The following is a 19968-nucleotide window of genomic DNA, read 5'->3' on the forward strand; positions in this document are numbered from 1 at the left end:
AATGGCTTAAAAGGAGCACTTAAATGCAATTAATCCTAGTGTAATATGCGTGTAAGATTGAGCTGGTGCAAAAAATGTATGTTTAAAACAAATTATGATATTTTGTCAAAGTTTTTCGCAACTATTCCGAAAGCTGAACAGAATACTCTGCTTAAAACAAACAGATAATATGTTGCAGACAGACATCAAAGACTAGCGAACAAGAAAACATAATTCGACAATCGTCTTCGTTGAGTTTGTGGGAGTCTTAAGTTTGGATCTGATGACGTTTCATTGTTTTTGTTGTTTCTCACTAAGCAGCTCAATTTTGATCGCTGCTGGCTTGTTGAAATCCTGCTATTTTGTGCTTTCGATATAAAAAGCTCTTACCTGCAAAAATGTTTTCATTTGTATTCCACACTCACTTATGAAACAACCGTCAACGCGGTTTTGAAATAAGCCAAACTAAAACCGTACCGATCTCCAACACACCGAGAGCACAAAGAAGAAAATCACGTAGTGATGAAATGAAAATATGTGATAGTGTTCGCGACAAAATAGAATAACGAAAACCAAAATTTCGAATAGTTTGTGAACTGCTTCAATTTTGAACTAATAGCAAATAAATTTTTGAACTGGAAAAACGTGATTGTATTTAAAAACAACAACAAATAATAAATAATAATATTTAATAACAACAAAACAAGAACATATAATAATTAGAAGAAGCTTTAGGAAGAAGCCAAAAGTGTGTAGCACCCAGTTCCAGACATGTTTTCCAAGGTGAGTTCTTCATTTCTCCCATTTATTAGGCAACTGGATGACTTAGTGAAATATCATATTTTGTACACCCACCACTCGAAACCACAGAAGTTGTGCTTACTGCTATTAAAATCGAACTAAAAATAAAAAGTCACTCTGCTCTCGTCGTTTGTTTTGTTGGTGCTTGTTGCAAATGCAAACATTTCCGCATTTATTATTAAGGTATCCCGGTGAATACCCATTAACCTCGAAAATATATGAGAGCGCCAACATGGATGGTGTCGGGTTGAGGTGATTGTTTGAAGATATGTTTTTAAAGGCTCACCGCAACAAATTGCATAATATATAGAGACCGGATTTTATGCAAAACCATGTATATTGAATGGATAAACGTATTGAAGTGCCGATTTCACACAAATGGTTTTTGACCTAAAATTAGTTGACTTAGCTGACTATATAATGCCCTACACCTACCATACAATTATAAATGCGGGCAATATACAAATATACATGTGTATGAGAGCAATATTTAAATCTGAACCGACTTTCAAACAGATCGTTTGAAAATTGTTGTTACGACGGTCATATAAGTGCAAATCCGGCGATGGTGTATAGGTGCTACATCCAAATTTGAACCGATTTTTATGAAATCTCGCAAACAGTAACAAAGCTGTCCGTGCCATATTTTGTGCAGATCGGTTGAAAATTGTAGCTACTACGGCCATATATATGGCAGCTACATCTAAATCTGAATCGATTTTGATAGAATTTTGCAGATATGTTAAGATCAGTAACAAAACAATTTGTGCCAAATTTTGTGCAGATCGGTTAAAATTGGAATACAGATACCTCTTGCCAGTATATATATGTATATATATATTGGCCGACTAATAGATTGTCCTGCACAGCAACTGGTATATATCCATCGAAAACCAACAAATTAATGTGCCTCAAATAAGCTTTAGTGCATATGACAGCTATATCTAAATATGGTCCGATCTGAACCTTATTCGGTACGGGTATAGAGGAACCAAATATTCTCACAGTCTCAAATTTCAGCGAAACCGGCTAATAAATGGCTCTTCTGCACTCAAGACCTTATATCGGCAGATCCGTCTTTGTTAGAGCTATATGTAAATATGGCCCGCTATGGGTCATATTCGGTTCACATTCATATATCGGGGGCATAGTGAAACTCGCGTTTCCAAATTTCAGCGAAATCATAAAATATATGCGACTGTTATGGGCTTTAGACCAAAAATTGATAATTTCATTGAAACGGATAATAAATGTGCCTTTTATGAGCGCAAGACCCTAGGGAGAATAGTCTTAATAGCAGTTATATAGAAACTGGTCCGACTTGGATCATTTTCAGTTCGGGCATCGGGGGAAAAATACGACTGGTTGTTCCAAATTTCCTTGAAATCCGGTAATAAATGCGCTTTTTATGGGCTATATAAAGAGAACGATCTATATAGCAGCCGTACCCAAATATAATCTGATTTGGCGTCTTGCGTGTGGTCAAAATAGGAATCTCTGCATACGGATATCTTGAAATCGTCATAGAATTTTAGGAGGATTAAGAATACAAATACTTTGCGGAGTCGTTGTTTTAATCATTGCTAGGGTAAAGTATATAAACATTTCTTCGTGTTTGGTTACAACTTTATAAGGAAGGAAATTTGTGCTTCTAAATTGTTACTGCAAATACAAATTTGCACATGAACATTCCATTAGGGAAGAGGCAGATACGTCACTCGTATCAATTTTGGAAAGAAGTATTTTAATGGGTGTCCATGATATTTTTCAAATGGCATAGTAACTCAAAAATTTAGCCAATATAAGGATTCGATTACCATCACTGAAACATTTTTCTGATGTTCTCGACACACACAGAGAAATCATTGATTGGAATTCGGATTGGTTATTTTCATAGTTCAGTAGCTACCTTAAGGGCGATACAGTAAAAAGAATTAAAAGAAGATGCTACTAACCGATATATTAGTTCCATCTATCATTTTCATACAAAATAAATTTATTTTGCTTCGGCCAATTGTATCAACGTTTTATTTTCCCCATTACCACCAAAGAGTTAGCAAAACACCCTTATGATTGTTGTGCTTACTACCCTATCCATAGTTGTGCTAACTACACTACCGGATTTGTACTAACCACTTACCTGTAGTTGTGCTAAATACTCTACTGGCATACAAAATCCTCTTATGAAGAATTTGGAAACCCAGGTTCAATTCCTGCTGCCGGCCCTTTTTTATTTTTAAAACTTAAAGTAGACAACAACCTCAACACCAACGTTGGTTCCCACAACAGCCAATGTGAGATGGGCAAAAAAATTGGTTGAGGCAACAAATCTATTTTCTTGTGCAGGATTCAAATCTAGGCGTTCAGTGTCATAGGCGAACATGCTAACCTCTGCGCTACGGGGCCTCGAAGTAATGATTAGCCATTTTGTGCATCGTTCATTCACTACAAAACTCTACTCTTAAATACACATGTATTTCATATTTTTAGCATATTTTTTGAATAAACTTTTCATATCTTTAATATTCCCAAATTAACAAATTAACTTGTTACGTTAAAATTACCCTAGATATGAAATTTGGATTCAATCGGATCAAAAATGCGGACATAATAAAATATTCAAAATTATCGGTTGGCACTCGTATTTGGTTTGTACTAAAGGTGTGCACTTGAGTCATGAGTTGTCGTGTCACGCGTGAATCACCTGATTCGTGACTGAGACCTAAATCCAATCATGTGGTCCTGCGTAACCGTGATTGAATTCAAGTGAAATCTGGTTCACGACACCAATTACGACTCACGAGTCACTCATGACTCATGAAATACTCACGAGACACTGACGACACACGACTCTCGAGAAAATCACGTTTAGCAGTTAATAAATATCAAAAAAAAAAACTCAATTTTTTAGATGCGTTTCAAATCATGCGGTATTTTGCAGTATGTTCAGACCAAAGCAGTTTTGAGTAAACGACTCGTTTTCCCTTCATAATGCTCTGAAAACGACTCGTCGCTGAACACGACGCGACACCGTTTATAAGGGCAAAACGACTCGTTTGCCACAAAACGAGTCATTCAAAACATGTGAGCTCAAATAATTGCTTAAATTGTGCAAAATTTTTCCAAGAGAAATTTATCAAATAAACAAAATTATGCAGATAAAGCAAGAAAAAAGAAATCCTAACAACAGTGCACTATAAAATCTATGTTGGAGTGTGAAAGAATGCAAATTCGAAAACATCTCAACTGGGTTGAGCTGTTTTTCAAAACGACATAAACAAAACGAGTCAATGTAGACATAGCGCAATATATTGTACGTACGCTAAATTACCCCATGATTTGAGACGCTTAAAAAAATATTCGTTGCATGGAAAAATATGTTGTGAGTGTCTCGTGACTTTTGAGTATCTCGTGAGTTGCGATTGTCTCGTGAGTGTTTCGTGAGTACTGAGTGTCTCGTGAGTATAGCCTAGTACTATCTTCATTCACACGAAAATTGCCCACTAAATGTTGGCGAAATATGCCGCATTCTTTTGGACGACATAACACAAACCAAAGTCAAACAAACCGCTCAACAAGAACAACTATGATGTGACAGAGTTGCTTGGACACAGTTTGTGAGCATTTAATTACATTTGCAATTTGCGAAATTTGCATTAGCGCAGCGACATGTAGCTGGTATTTTGTTCAAAGAACTCACTACCACTACTTCGTCACGATTGCTTTTTATGCATTTTGACAGTTGTTCGCGCGAAAAGTCGAAGTCAGTACTAGGCTTATCTCGTGAGTCGTGATTTTCTCGTGAATAGTGTGTGAACATGAAAACACATCGACATAAAAAGTCGTGCGTGAGCGTACGTTGAGTAATATTCTTTTCGTGAGCGTGAGTGAAAATTCTCATGTGCACATCTCTAGTTTGTACCATTCATGTATTCTTGATCGGCATGACCGAGGACGCGCCAGAGGACGCCATCCGATCATCCGATTTGGATGAAATTTTGCGTGGAGTGTTTTGTTAGAACTTCTAGCAACTGCGCCAAGTATAATTCAAATGGGTTCACAACCTGATATAGCTCGACTATAAATATGAGGCCTTATCATTGAGTTTTAACTTGAATCGGACAGCACTCAGTGATGATGTGAGAATGTTAACCCTTGTCCTTAATGGAATGTTCATGGGTAAATTTGTAAGCGTACCCCAATCCTATGGTGAAGGGTATAAAAAACGAGCAAATATGTTCAAACTGTAATAACTATATATGGGAGCTATATCTTATTCTCAACCGATTTCGAGCAAACTTCTCGGATAATGTGTTAGTCGTCGAGGAAAGCGTTGTGCAAAATTTTGGCATGATCGGTCAAACAATGGGCTTGCAGTAGCTCTGGGGGTGAAAATCTGGCGATATACATATATGACAGCTATATCTAAATCTGAACCGATTTCGAAAAAACTTTATAGACAAGTCGTTGAGAAAATCGTTGATGTTTTGGGAAGATTGGTCAAGAAATGCGCTTGCAGTACCTCTAGGAGTGAGTATATATCGGGCGATATATATATATATATATATGTATATATATATATATATATATATATATATATATATATATATATATATATATATATATATATATATATATATATATATATATATATATATATATATATATATATATATATATATATATATATATATATATATGTACATATATCTAAACCGACTTCCATGAAATTCATCAGTAATGTCGAAAGTCATTAAAAAGTCCTTTCTGCCAAATTTCGAGAAAATCGGTTAGCAATTGACAATTTTATTGCATTACTACTGAAAATCGGTCGAAGATCTATATGGGAGCTATATCCAAACCTGAACCGATTTTTTCCCAATTTCAATAGGCTTTGTCTCTAGACCGAAAAACATGCCTGTACCAAATTTGAAGACGATCGGATGAAAACTGCGACCTGTACTTTGTACACAAATTAACATGGACAGACAGACGGACATAGCTAAATCGAATCAGAAAGTGATTCTGAGTCGGTCGATACACTTATCAATGGGTCTTTCTCTCTTCCTTTTGGGTGTTACAAACAAATTCACTAAGTTATAATACCCTGTACCACAGTAGTGGTGTAGGGTATAAACATATAATAAGCAAAAGCATGCCAAGTTCGGTCGAGTCGAATCTTGGGGAACCACAACCATGGACTCTGCAAAGATTCTACACAAATTGAACTTAGTTGCAGAACCTAATTTTACTCTACGTATCAAATATCTTTTTCTGCCAAATATTATAACAATAGCGGCTTCCACGGGCTCATGATATCACACCGGGAGACAAGCTTATATGGGAGCGATATCAGGTTGTAGACCAGGACCGTTAAAGACCGTACTAAGTACGATGACAACAGACCATAAACAGCAGTTTAGTGCTTTTTTTATACCCTCCACAATAAGGTAGGGGTATACCAATTTCGTCATTCTGTTTGTAACCCCTCGAAATATTCGTCTAAGATCCCATAAAGTGTACATATTCTTGATCGTCATGACATTCTAAATCGATCTAGCCATGTCCGTCCGTCTGTCTGTAGCTTAAAATTTTGCACAAATACTTCTTATTAGTGAAGGTCGGGTGGGGTTGTGAATGGGCCATATCGGGTCATGTTTTGATATAGCTACCATATAAACCGATCTGGGATTTTGACTTCTTGAGCCACTAGAGAGTGCAATTTTTGTCCGTTTTGACTTAAATTTCGCATGAGGTGTTTGGTCATGATTTGCAACAACTATGATAAGTATGGTTCAAATCGGTCAATGTTTTGATATAGCTGTCATATATACTGACCTAGGTTCTTGACTTCTTGAGTCTCTGAAATTTTGCATGACGTGTTTCGCCAAATGGTTTAAATCGGATTTGGCTGAAATTTTCTACAACGGCTTTTCTCATGACCTCCAACACGCGTGTCAAATATGGTCTGAATCTGTCTATAGCTTGATACAGCCCCCTTATAAACCGATCTCCCTATTTAAATTATTGAGCTCCTAAAGGGCGCAATTCTTATTCGATTTGGCTGAAATTTTACACAATGATTTCTACTATGGTCTCCAATATTCAATTCAATTATGGTCCGAATCGGACCATAACTTGATATAGCTCCAATAGCATAGCAATTCTTTTCTTTTATCCTTTGTTTGCCTAACAGGAGATACCAGGAAAAGAACTCCATAAATGCGATCCATGATGGAGGGTATATAAGATTCGGCCCGGCCGAACTTAGCACGCTTTTACTTGTTTCTGGATGCAATTCTTCTGGTTGATCTTCACTGCAAAATCGGCTATTCCTCTTAGCCAAAAATGAGCATCGTCGCTCAATGGATGAACCGCGCGATGAACTTTTTTAACAGAGCACGCATATTTCATAATAAAATTCAATAATTCGCAAGCGTTGTTCATTTGTAAGACGATTCATGTTTAAATTATAGACCAAACTGAAGATGTTTGACAGTGAAACAAAACACGAAACGTGCGTGAGCTGTTTAAACCAGTGTTTCCAAAAAGATGATAGCTAAAAATCCCCATTTACTTTATGGGGTTGCAGATCAATAATTCGAGGTGTTACCAATGGTATGACTAGATTAATATGGGGTGGGCAGTGTTGCCAGTATTTTTCAGTCTCTTGTGCCAAATTTCGAATCCTTTGACCCCAAATAACTCCATATGCAAGTGACTTTCCCCAAAAAAAATCCCAAACAATTTTGAAAGGGGTTTTTTTTAAGTATAGCCAAGTAATAGCTGTATAATAGATTTAATTTCTTGAACAAAAAGATACGTCATATTAGTTTTTAATGATGGCAAAACGCACCAAAGATGTGTGTCATGTGAAGGCACGGATATACAATTTTGAAATTGTAAAAAATGGATAGCGATATAGGGTGTACTGGAGAAGTTGAACTGAATAGATGGTTATCGATTTCATGCACAAACAGTCAGTTGCATTGTAAAAATAGGTAATGAAAGGCAAAAGTCGGGCGGAGCCGACTATATAATACGCTACACCACCTAGTCTACGTAATACTTTTAATATATAGAACCAATTCTCCAAATCTAGTCAGACCTTAATTTTGCATACCTATTGAAATGTCGAATAGAAACTTGTGAGATTTTCTTCCGATAGGACACAACTTGTGGATTTCTACAGTCTTTAAAGGACATATCGGATAAAAGATATTTTGGCAATGTATTGGAGTGCCAAATAAAACGTCTCATGTTTACATTTGTAAAGATCGGACAAAAATTGTGGCTTCTACAGCCATAAAGTCTATATCGGATGAAGGGTATGTCTGGAAGTTATATCTAAATCTAAACCGAATTTTTTGAAATTTTTCGTCAAATAAAACACATCGTTTAAATCTTGTCAAGATCGTACAAAAATTTTGGCTTCAACAGCTTAAAAACTCCATATCGGATAAAAGATATACATGGAAGCTATATTTAAATCATGAGCGATTTGGACGAAATTTTGCACATAAATGAGGACGTCAAATAAAACACCTCATGCTAAATTATGTAAAGATCGGGCCAAAACTGTGGCTTCCGCAGCCTGTAAAGACCATATCGGATGAATGATATATATGGGAGCTATATCTAAATCTGAACTGAGTGTGTTCAAAAACAGCGTTCGTCCTTGGGCCAAAGAAGTGAAATGTGCAACATTTCATGTTAATCGGACAATTCATGCGACCTATACCTTGATCACAAGAATGCATGGACAGACAGACGGACGTAGCTAAATCGAATTAGAAAGTGATTCTAAGCCGGTATACATATACGAACAAGTGCACAAAGTTATAATACCCTGTACCACAGTGATGGTGTAGGGTATAAAAACCCTGTACACACTGCTCCTTAAATCCGGATTTAAGGCTCTCGTCGGGCGATTTTTTAAAGGGAAAACAGAGGATCGAGCCATTAAATCCGGATTTAAAGAGCAGTGTTAATGGGGTTAAACAGGGACATCATCTCTCATTGACACAGTTGTTGCGTTTTATTTTAATCCTATGCTGTGCAAGCCAGATATTTTGGACAGGATATTAGTGTTAAGTTTTCCTGGGTAGTTTTCGATAATAGATAATAATAACCAAATAGTACTAAAAAACACAGCGGGTATAACTTGTAAATTATGTTTTCCTTAAGTTTTTTGCCTGTTAAGGCGAAGATCATTTTATTTTATAATTTTCATTTGTATTTCTCTTTCGAAACGAGCTCGTTGATTGAAGAATGTTTATGTTTACCAAAAATGACTAAAAATATAGTAATGGCGGAATACAAAATTTTAAAATGAAAATTCCTCCCCAAAATATCTCCAATTTTTGCTCCGAATCCCCATCGCATCCCCAAGTCAAAAGTCTCGCCCCCATTTTCCCCAATACTAGCAACACTGGTAGTGGGTATAAAAACCGGGGATCTTTATTATCAGTCGAATCCGGCATTCCGGATTCTTTAGATGTCAATTCGATTTGATTTATATCTGACACATAAAATGCCTTTAACAGTTCAATGTTTACGGTCCTTATGGGCTCGTGAGAGGCCAAAATAATAGAAATTTATAAACTATAAATATTTCAGCAATTATTTACGGTAAATGTACTTTTGGTAGCACATTTCATTGAACATTTAAAGGGCATAATAAGGCTTATCCAGCAAAAAGTCATTTTACCGGGTAAGTCAGTGGGTAACCCGAAACAAGATTCTGTAGCCACTTACTAGTAGATATATCCGCAATAATACTTTAACACGGGCATGACCTTCAAGGAAAGTGCTTCAGAGTAAACATACCACCAGATGACAAATAATGAATTCTCTAAACACTCCAAAGTATGGAAAATAATAGCTTCGATTTATTAATACTTATTGCTGTAAAATAATGACATACCCGCAAACATACTACATGCCCAGAAAGCAAGCAAGCAAATAAAAAATATCAAAAATAAATCCCAAAATCATTAAAATAATGAAGAAAATTATTGATGTGGGTGGCGGTGTCGGAGAATCGAAAGGAAGATAAAGTGATACCAGGTATGCTCCACCGTATCCCTGTCTCACCACTGTTGAAAAATCTGGGGAAAATATATAATTCAAATTTTCATGACAAATAACGCAGGTCCTCGGACGAGTACCAGTGTTGGCATAGAATAATTGGTAGTTGATATGGTTCAGTCCAGAAACTTTGTTCCGGGTCGTCCATGGCTCCTCAATTAAGGCAATTTGAATCTTGCCCTTGCTGATTTTCTCCACCGAGCGTTTGTAGCAGTCTCGCTCCGGTGGAAGTTTATCTGGATTAACTCAACCATTGGTTCTCCAGTAAATCGGCATCTTGGGAGTAGGCCATCGTCGGGTCCCTGTTCGTTAGGCTGTATTGGGTTTCCATTGCCTGTACTGCCTGATGTTTCAATACTAGGATCTTTGTCTATCTTAGTGTTCCAAATCCTAAGTAAATGGACTTCTTGGGAGTAGGTGATGGTACCATCATCGGCTCCCTGTTCGTTGGGTTGCATTGAGACTCCTGTCGCTGTGCTGCTTAATGTTTCAATATTTGGATCTTTACCTGTCCCAGTATTCCGAATCTTGAAGTCAGTGGTGGATCCGTCGTCGGGTCCCCGTTTGTTAGGCTGTGTTGGGTCTCTCGACACTGCACTGTCTGATATTTCAGTATTAGAATCTTTGCTTATCCTAGTCTTTCCAATATTGAGTTGTTGGGCGGTGTTGAGTCCCCTGCCACTGCACGGCCTGATGTCTCAAAATGAGAATTTCTGCCTCAAAATGAGAACTTCTGCCTATCCTAGTCTTCCCAATCTTAAAAAAAGACAGCTTGGTCCCATAGTGCGCCATGCCTTTAGTCTTAGCCAAACTCGTGAAGGAGACTTGGTCAATGCCAACCACAAGGAGAGTTCCTTCCTCCTTCTCCTCCCTGTGGAAGACCTCCCACTTCTCTGCGACCAAACGTTGGTTTACTGCCCTATCCCTTGATGAAGACCGTTGCCTTTGTGAGCTGGGGAATATCCATCTTTCTCACCAGGTCGAGCTTTGCGCCCTCCCAGGGAGCGTGAATAGGTCTGACAAACTGTTTGACGGTATCAATACATTCCAGCAACGCAAAACGCAGCGTAAAGATGTCCCCTCTAAACTCATAGCTCATCATTTGTATGGGTGGACCCTCTACAGAGTTACACACATGTTCGAAAATCCGCTCTTTAACCAGATCCTCCACTTGGGACCGATGATCTGGTGGAATCCTACCGGATGCACAGCCGATATAGATGACTGCATAAGTCAGCTCATCTCTTTTGTGCTTCCTTGCCACTCTGGGCGGCTCCTTACCATTCTCAGCAACCATCTTTCCCAATAATTGGTCTGACGACTACAGTACAATTCCAAAAATCAGAAACTCGAAGGCCCCAGTAAGATTTTTTTCTTCCTTACTAATTGCCCCAATATATATATATATATATATATATACATATATATATATATATATATATATATACATATATATATATATATATATATCTGGTGGAATATATATATATATATATATATATATATATATATATATATATATATATATATATAGATATATATATATATATATATAGATATATATATATATATATATATATATACAGGGTGGCTGATGAAAGCCGCTACCAAAAAAAAATGTAATAACTTTTTTTCTATTTAATAATAATAATTTAATAATTAATTTAATTAATTAATTAATTAATTTAATTAATAATAATTTAATAATTAATTTAATAATTTAATTTAACATGAATAAAAGAAAAATGTATTCCATACACCGAAAAAAAAATGTAGCAATATTCATCATTGTAGCAATATTCATCAGCCACCCTGTATATATATATATATATATATATATATATATATATATATATATATATATATATATATATATATAGACGATGGAATGATCTACTGCCGATATCGATTACAACTAACAATAAAGTGCACGTGCCAGAACCCCAAGAGTTTGCCTTGAATTCTTGCTAGACATTTAACTATTGTTCAGCATTAAAATTATATTCATCATTCATTTGTGAACAATTGGCACGTACATATTTTTGAATGTGTATTTTTGGTGTTCATAATTTGTTATACAAGGGTCACATTTTTCAAGAGCACTATTTTTCGATTCAGACAAACCAACATTTCCAGAGTAATATTACCTCGCGTTCTTAGGAGCTAACAATTGTGGTGTTTTATTTTTTTAGTCTAATACAGTGCAATTGTAGTGAAAAGTTGTGCTGCATAGTCATCAATATCAGGCGATAGCCAATAATCGTGACAGATTAATCAGGATTTGCTCTATATAATACAAAAATACAGGCGTTAACATCAACAAACATTTTTCAGCGGTAGTTACATGCTGGCGACATTTGTAGGGTATCCAGCCATGTTGACACTTCTCTACCATGTGGTGTCGCTCTGCGGCACGCCTTTGGGTCTCGACATAAAAAGGAGGCCCTTTATCATTGAAATATTCGTAAAGTTGTATCCCAATTGAAACCCAATTGTCAAAAACAAAAAAACAAAACATCCTATATATGTATGAAACATTGTTTCTACATACTCTTGTTTAAAGAGGTCGCCATGCAGTGGGGGAATTGTAAGAGGTGGTTATCAGATGAATGAAGTTTCAACATTTTATAATATTCCATTTTGCACAACATGAAATGTTGTCTATAAAATTTATTGATTAGTCAGCTCTTCCACTCTGTACAGACTAAAGAAGTTGGAAACAGACTCTCGAGCCTCTGGGGACTAGCTTCAAAAGGCCATTAACAATTCGGCAAAGCACAACACGCTAGCTGGTATTCTATATGCTAGAATGCCAAATGTCATCACTTATTGCATGTGCCGTGTTTGGTGTGGAGTAAAATATAGCCGACATCGCCTGACGTTTTCTTTACTGGTTACTTATGATAATGTGACGTTTTTAACGCCGAATTATAAGTTGCAATTGCAGTAATTTTTCAAAAATTCCGGGTGGTTTTTATACCCTCCACCATAGGATGGGGGGTATATTAATTTCGTCATTTCGTTTGTAAAGCCTCGAATTATGCGTCTAAGATCCCATAAAGTATTTATATTCTTGATCGTCATGACGTTTTAAGTCGATCTAGTCATGTCCGTCCGTCCGTCTGTAGTAAAGACGCCAACTATCGAAGGAGTACAGCTAGCCGCTTGAAATTTTTCACAAATACTTCAAATTAGTGTAGGTCGGTTGAGAATGTAAATGGGTCAAATCGGTCAATGTTTTGATATAGCTGCCATATAAACCGATCTTGGGTCTTAACTTCTTGAGCTTCTAGAGAGCGCTATTCTAATCCGATTTGGCTGATATTTTGTACGTTGTGTTCTGTTATTACGTCCAACATCCGTGTCAAGTATGGTCTATATCGGTTGATAACCTCATATAGCTGCAATATAAACCGACCTTGGGTCTTAACATCTTGAGCTTCTAGAGGGCGCAATTATTATCCGATTTGGCTAAATTTAGCATGAGGTGTTCCAAGTATAGTCTAAATCAGTCCATAACCTGATGTAGCCGCCATATAAACCGATCTTCTGATTAGACTTCTTAGGCTTCTTATCCATTATGGTTGAAATTTTGCATATGTCGTTTTGGTATGACTTCCAACAACTGTCTCTCGTATGGTGTAAATCGGTATATAAACTGATATAGCTGCCATATAAACTGATCTCCCAGTTTGATTTTTTGAGCCTCTAGAGGGCGCAATTACTACTCGATTTGCCTGAAATTTTGCGGGTGGCGTTTTTCTATTTGAAAAAGTCCTTCAAAGAACGTGACAAATGCGATCTTTGGTGCAGGGTATATAAGATTCGGGCCGGCCAAACTCACCGCGCTTTTACTTGTTTCGATATTGTTCATACACTTATTTCGATAGTTTTTAATTCTTAAATGAAATTTGCAATGAACATTTCTTCAATTTCTTTTTGTTTCAGAAGTCGTTTGTTGCTGCCATTTTTGTCGTATGCTACCTAGGAGCGTTGTGTGAACGTGGCAATGCCACCTATTGCTCACTGGATCGCATGAAGAAATTGGCTATGGAAGCCTGTGAGCATCTTTTCGAAACATTCGATGTTCGGGAGAGGCGATCCATAGATCATGAACATGGTGTGAACAGTGTTGAAACCTCAGCAAGTAAGTTCAGTTAAGGATCCTCTTTTTTCAGGTTGTGTTAGAAGTTGTGCTGTATATGTAGCTTCTACTTATACTTTTGTCGTTTCAATTTGTCGTTGATACTCTTTGTTCCTCCATACGCTCCGGAGCCCTGAATAGACTTACAGTGGCACAGATATATTGTACATACGTACCTGCAGTTATACATAAATTGCAATTAAGTAAACTGACAGTAACTGACAGTAACTGACAGTTAGGATAAGACTTTACCGTAAACATTTTAACTTACTATAGGACTGTGAGCCATGGTAAACAATTTTATTGAGTAGGGTAAGTCTGCTGAAAATGGGACAGCAGTAATCTTTTGGTCAACGGCAAACATTTTCTGCTGTTTTCAAGTTTAAGTTAAAAAAGCTTAAAAATGTCATAATTATTTAAAAAAGTCTTATATTCTATCTAATCTTTAAATTTTATAAGCATATTACATGAAATCGATTCCAATTTTCTACAATTTGCTTATTTTTGATCGAATTCAAATAACAGTAGACAAAGTAACTACTACTATTATATTTATGTTTTGAAACAAAAAAATTAATGCCTACAGTTGGCAATTTTTCTTATTAATCTATAGAAATTACTTCAATTGATGTTTAGAAGTTCAAAAATATTTCATGGATATATTCAAAAGTTTAAAAATTTTAATTTAATATCAGCAGACTAATTTTTCTAGGTGTATGAAACAAATTTGTCAAGTTAACAAATTCTCTATTACACCTATAGTAAAATTTCAAGTTAAGCGACTATGCTTAATTAATACACTCAATCAAATTCGTTATTCAAAACCGCAAAAATGTTTGCTAAAACAGCAGCTTTTATCTGCTGAGAATGGGAAAGTAGACATTACTGCTGTATTAGCAAACATTTCGGTCAGCTAAATCAGCAAACAACATCTGCTGTTTTATGCTATGATATTTTTTATGTTTGCCTATTACTTGTTTTGAGCACCTTAGAAATTTTTTTTATTTATAAATTTTGTTGGAAGAGATGATCTTAATATGTGGAATATTACTCTAAAGAAGCGACCTGATCCATCTACTGGTATAAATTTCGAAATGTGGCTGAGCTATCTCGCATTTTTTGTTATTGCTCTACTAATTTCTACATGACTGGCATGACCTTTTGTACCTACATTTAAAGAAAACAAGTAAAAGCGTTTCAAGTTCAGCCAGGCCGAATCTTGGGAACCCACCACCATGGATTCTGCTAAAATTTCAGACAAATCGGACAATAATTGCGGCTTCCAGGGGCTCAGGAAGTCAATACGCAGATGGGTTTATATGGGAGCTATATCAGGTTCTTGACCGATTTGGATCGTACTTAGCGCAGTTGTTGGGAGTCATAACAGAAAACCATGTGCAGCCATATCGGACGAAAATTGAGGCTTTAATGGGCCCAAGAAGTCAAATCGGGAGATCGGTTTATATGGCGGCTGTATCAGTTTATAGACCAATTTTTGCCGTACTTGGCTCCGTTGTTGGGAGTCATAACAGAATACTATGTGCAAAATTTCAGCTAAATCGGACAAAAATTGTGGCTTCCATGGGCTCAAGATCGGTTTATATGGGAGTTATATCCAAATCTGAACCGATATGGCCCATTTGCAGTATCCAACGACCTACATTTATATAAAGTATCTGTTCAAAGTTTCAAGCGGTTAGCTCTACACGTTCGACCACTATCGTGATTTCGACAGACGGACGGACGGACGGGCATGGCTAGTTCGAATCAGAATTTCGAGACGATCAAGAATATATATATATATATATATATATATACTTTATGAGGTCCTAGATCAATATTTCGAGGTGTTACATACGGAATGACTAGATCAGTAGACCCCCATCCTATGGTGGTGGGTATAAAAAACATTATGGAAAGTATACATTCAATGGGGATTATAAACATCCACTGAGACACACATTTACATTTGCATTTTATTTTTTCTTCTAACATCGCCTTCATAATCAAGCAGCAGAAATTTTCAGCAAACAACAGACTCTTCAGCAGTAAGCCTGCTGCTCTGAAATTGCAGAACTACTGCTACAATAGGAGCAAATTTACTTTTTCGCAAACTTTTTTCTGTGAGTGTAGGACACCGTACTAATTATGCATGAAATAACTTTAGTTGTAAAAGGGCCAAGTTCAGTGTCATTCTTTAATAGTCAAGGAAAATTAAAAGCGATTGAGCCGGTAAAAACTGCAAGTAAAAGCATGTTAAGTTCATCTGTGTCAAAACCTATATATACGCTCCACCATGAATCGCATTTGTCACGTTGTGTATTTCCATTTATAAAAAGAAACTTTTTCAACATTTTATATTTCACACCATCACCGTGCACCCAGAGAAGTTAGTCTGCTGATATCAGCAAACATTGTCTGCTGATATTAAATTAAAAATTTTAAATTTTTCAATGAATCCATACAACATTTTTGAACTTCTAAATAACAATTGAGGCATTTGCTGTACATTAGTAAACAAATTTGACATTTATAGACGAGATTTTTTTGTTTAAAAGCATTGACATAATGGTAGTAGTTATTTTGCTGCTGTTATTTAAATTCGTTTAAAAATTAGCAAATTGTAGAAAATTGGAAAAAATTGTGCGTTATATGCTTGCAAATATTTATGCTACTTTTTTAACTTTTTGAAAACATTTGAAAACAGCAGCTGTTTTTGCTAACAAGTTTCTCTGATTGTGCAACGGCAAGAAGGAGAAGCCCTGGACCCCTTCTACGTATTTCGATCGCCTTTCGAAGCCAGCGTGCAACATTTCAGCCAAATTAGATAAGAATTGACTTGACTTTGAGTTCTCGAACCCCTAGAGATTAGAGGCCCCAGAAGTCAAATCGGTCGATTTATTGATATGTGAGCTGGGTCTTAACATAAACCGATTTTCAAATCCAAGCCAAAAACAGAATTTTTGAAAAATTTCGACTGCTAGAAATTAATAAGTGCCAGTATTAAGAGGGCAGGCGTTCAGCCTTATAGAGAGACATGCGAACCTCTGCGCTACGGTGGCCACCGCTTCCGGTAAACATTAAATATTAAACTTATTTGTACTGAAAACAAAAAGTTCGGGTGTCTTTTTGACAAACAAATTATCTTTTATTAGTTTCTTTGGTTTCAAGTGCATGTGTTTAGCTCTGATTTGCCTTAGACCACAATAACTTTGCTAATGACGATATGATTGAGAAATTGAGTTTCGCTTTGATCGGCATTGTTTACGAAATTATTTTTAGAGTTGAACTTTATGAGATACAGCAGAAACAAAATAAAGGAAATTAATTAAATTCAATAATAATAGTTGCTCGTCCGAATGTAATAATACTTTTGGCTTGTGGCTTTTATGTACGTACACAAGAGAACGTAATTTTCAGGGTGTATGTTTATGCAATAGCAATAAAACAAGAAGAAGCGTTTTCGAAAACGTGTTTCGTAAAAAATCAGGAAATAAAACCGCTTCATTCAGATGCCAATAGTAGTAGCCGTAGTATTGCTAACCTGTGTCCTTATAACTTTCGTTGACCCCGCATTCACAGCCGTTTGTAAGCATGCGCTTGGACTTGTACATTGAGGTGGGTAGCAAAAAAGTGATGAAAAATCCTTTGCAACAGCAGTGCAATCAATATTTCCATGCAGTTAAATTATTATACACATATGGAAAAGATTTCAACTTTCCTACACAATGGCGTTTAAATTACTCGAAGCCCCCTTACGACTATGAGTACACATTTTGCATAACAACGAGACAGCCGGAACAACGACCGGAAATGCAATGACAATAAAATTTATTCAAATTATACACACATATTTGCTAAGTCACAATTGACTAATAATTGTCTTCTCTTTCTATTTTTACAGGAGAAAGATTTTATCATTACGTTAGGCGTAGCTCTTATCCGCAGGGAGGCTATTTGAAAATGGGTCTCAATCACTATCGAAAACTAAGCCAACTGGACATCAGCCCCCGCTACAAGGCCAAGAAGTTGTCGCAATTGCAACAGGAGGAGAAAATGCGTTTCAAACGCAACGAGGAAAGCTATAGCAACAGCATTTCGTACTGCTGTTACCACAAGTGCGATGAGGATTTCTTTTGCTGAGGAAGTAGCAGCAGCTCTTAACCTTATACTTAAGTCATAAGACATAGGAAATCTAAGAAATAATTATAGTCGAATTAGTTGCCATTTACTTATTAGTCTAAGGAGTACCACAATCTGTTGTTAAGTGATCAATCTGAAGCGGTATCTTCCACATTTTTTTTACACTCGCACGTATGTACCTTATTAGTAGTTTAGATGTTGTATTCCATCAATGTTGCGTTTCATATTCCGCCCTGCAATGAAACCACCCACCCCCATTATTATTTATCAGTATTATCTGCCATTATGTTCTCTTGCCCCGTTTACCATGTCCATCGGGGTAAACAACCCAACCCCCATCCACTGTATTACCTACTATTACATTAGCCGATTGTGATTAAGTTGTTCTAAGTTTAGAAGACCTGTTTTGCAGTTGATTTTTTGCAGAAGTATATACTGACAACTGTGAATTTACGCTAATAAACAAAGAGCATGCATAACTTTACTCTTGTAAATGAAAGTGGATAAAAATTGTAACTTGTTTTGTAGTTGTACATATGCATATACCATACCTGAACAATTGCCAACACAAATATAAGACTATATTGTTTATCTATCCCAAATCGTAAGTATTAGTGCGCAAGCGCGATGTTGCCGTTATGCAACAAGGGATCACAAAGGCAGATTTGTTTGCACGAAACTGGTATAGACACTGGTAAGCTCAAATAACCTGTGGAACGCCGCACCTACACGGCAAAACCTAATATGTAACACTTTTTAGAGTATATATACAATATATATATATATAACAAGTAAAAGTGTGCTAAGTTCGGTCGGGCCGAATCTTATACACAGGGCTGCGGAGTCGACTCCGACTCCAGGCAAATTGCTCGACTTCGACTCAGACTCCGGAATCTATTCCGGGCACTTAAAAATGCTATATTTTACACCTGTACCCACGAAAGAATGGGGGTGATATCCAACCTAGGCAAAATGGGTATCAAATGAATGGCATTAGCGATTAGATTAAAATTATTTAAAAACAAGTAAAAGCGTACTAAGTTCGGCCGGGCCGAATCTTATATACCCTCCACCATGGATCGCATTTGTCGAGTTCTTTCCCGGCATCTCTTCTTAGGCAAAAAAGGATATAAGAAAAGATTTGCTCTGCTATTAGAGCGATATCAAGATATGGTCCCGTTTGAACCACAATTAAATTACATGTTGGTGACCTGTATAAATGGTCAGCCAATTCGAATAAGAATTGCGCCCTTTGGGAGCTCAAAAAGTAAAATAGAGAGATCGATTTATATGGGAGCTGTATTGGGATAGACAGATTCAGACCATAACAAACACGTATGTTGCTGATAATGAGAGGATCCGTCGTACAAAATTTCAGGCAAATCGGATAATAATTGCGACCTCTAGAGGCTCAAGAAGTCAAGACCCAAGATCGGTTTATATGACAGATATATCAGGTTATGAACTGATTTGAGCCATACTTGGCACAGTTATTGGATATCATAACAAAACACGTTGTGCAAAATTTAATTCCAATCGGATAAGAATTGCGCTCTCTAGAGGCTCAAGAAGTCAAGACCCAAGATCGGTTTATATGGCAGCTATATCAGAACATGGACCGATATGGCCTATTTACAATACCAACCGACCTACACTAATATGAAGTATTTGTGTAAAATTTCAAGCGGCTAGCTTTACTCCTTCGGAAGTTAGCGTGCTTTTGACAGACAGAAGGACGGACGGACATGGCTAGATCGACATAAAATGTCGTGACGATCAAGAATATATATACTTTATGGGGTCTCAGACGA

The 19968-nt window shown here is 36.6% G+C and overlaps 1 protein-coding gene across 1 annotated transcript; it reads left to right on the forward strand.

Moving 5' to 3' along the window:
* Window positions 1–418: 418 nt before the first annotated feature.
* On the forward strand, window positions 419–18652 carry LOC106089362 (uncharacterized). Its single transcript, XM_013255196.2, has 3 exons — window positions 419–762; window positions 13819–14017; window positions 17919–18652. Exons 1-3 carry the CDS (start codon window positions 751–753, stop codon window positions 18155–18157), a joined length of 450 nt encoding a protein of 149 aa, XP_013110650.1. The 5' UTR covers window positions 419–750; the 3' UTR covers window positions 18158–18652.
* The last annotated feature ends 1316 nt before the right edge of the window (window positions 18653–19968 follow it).

The sequence above is a fragment of the Stomoxys calcitrans genome, chromosome 1, assembly GCF_963082655.1.
Source record: "Stomoxys calcitrans chromosome 1, idStoCalc2.1, whole genome shotgun sequence".
Taxonomy (NCBI): Eukaryota; Metazoa; Arthropoda; class Insecta; order Diptera; family Muscidae; genus Stomoxys; species Stomoxys calcitrans.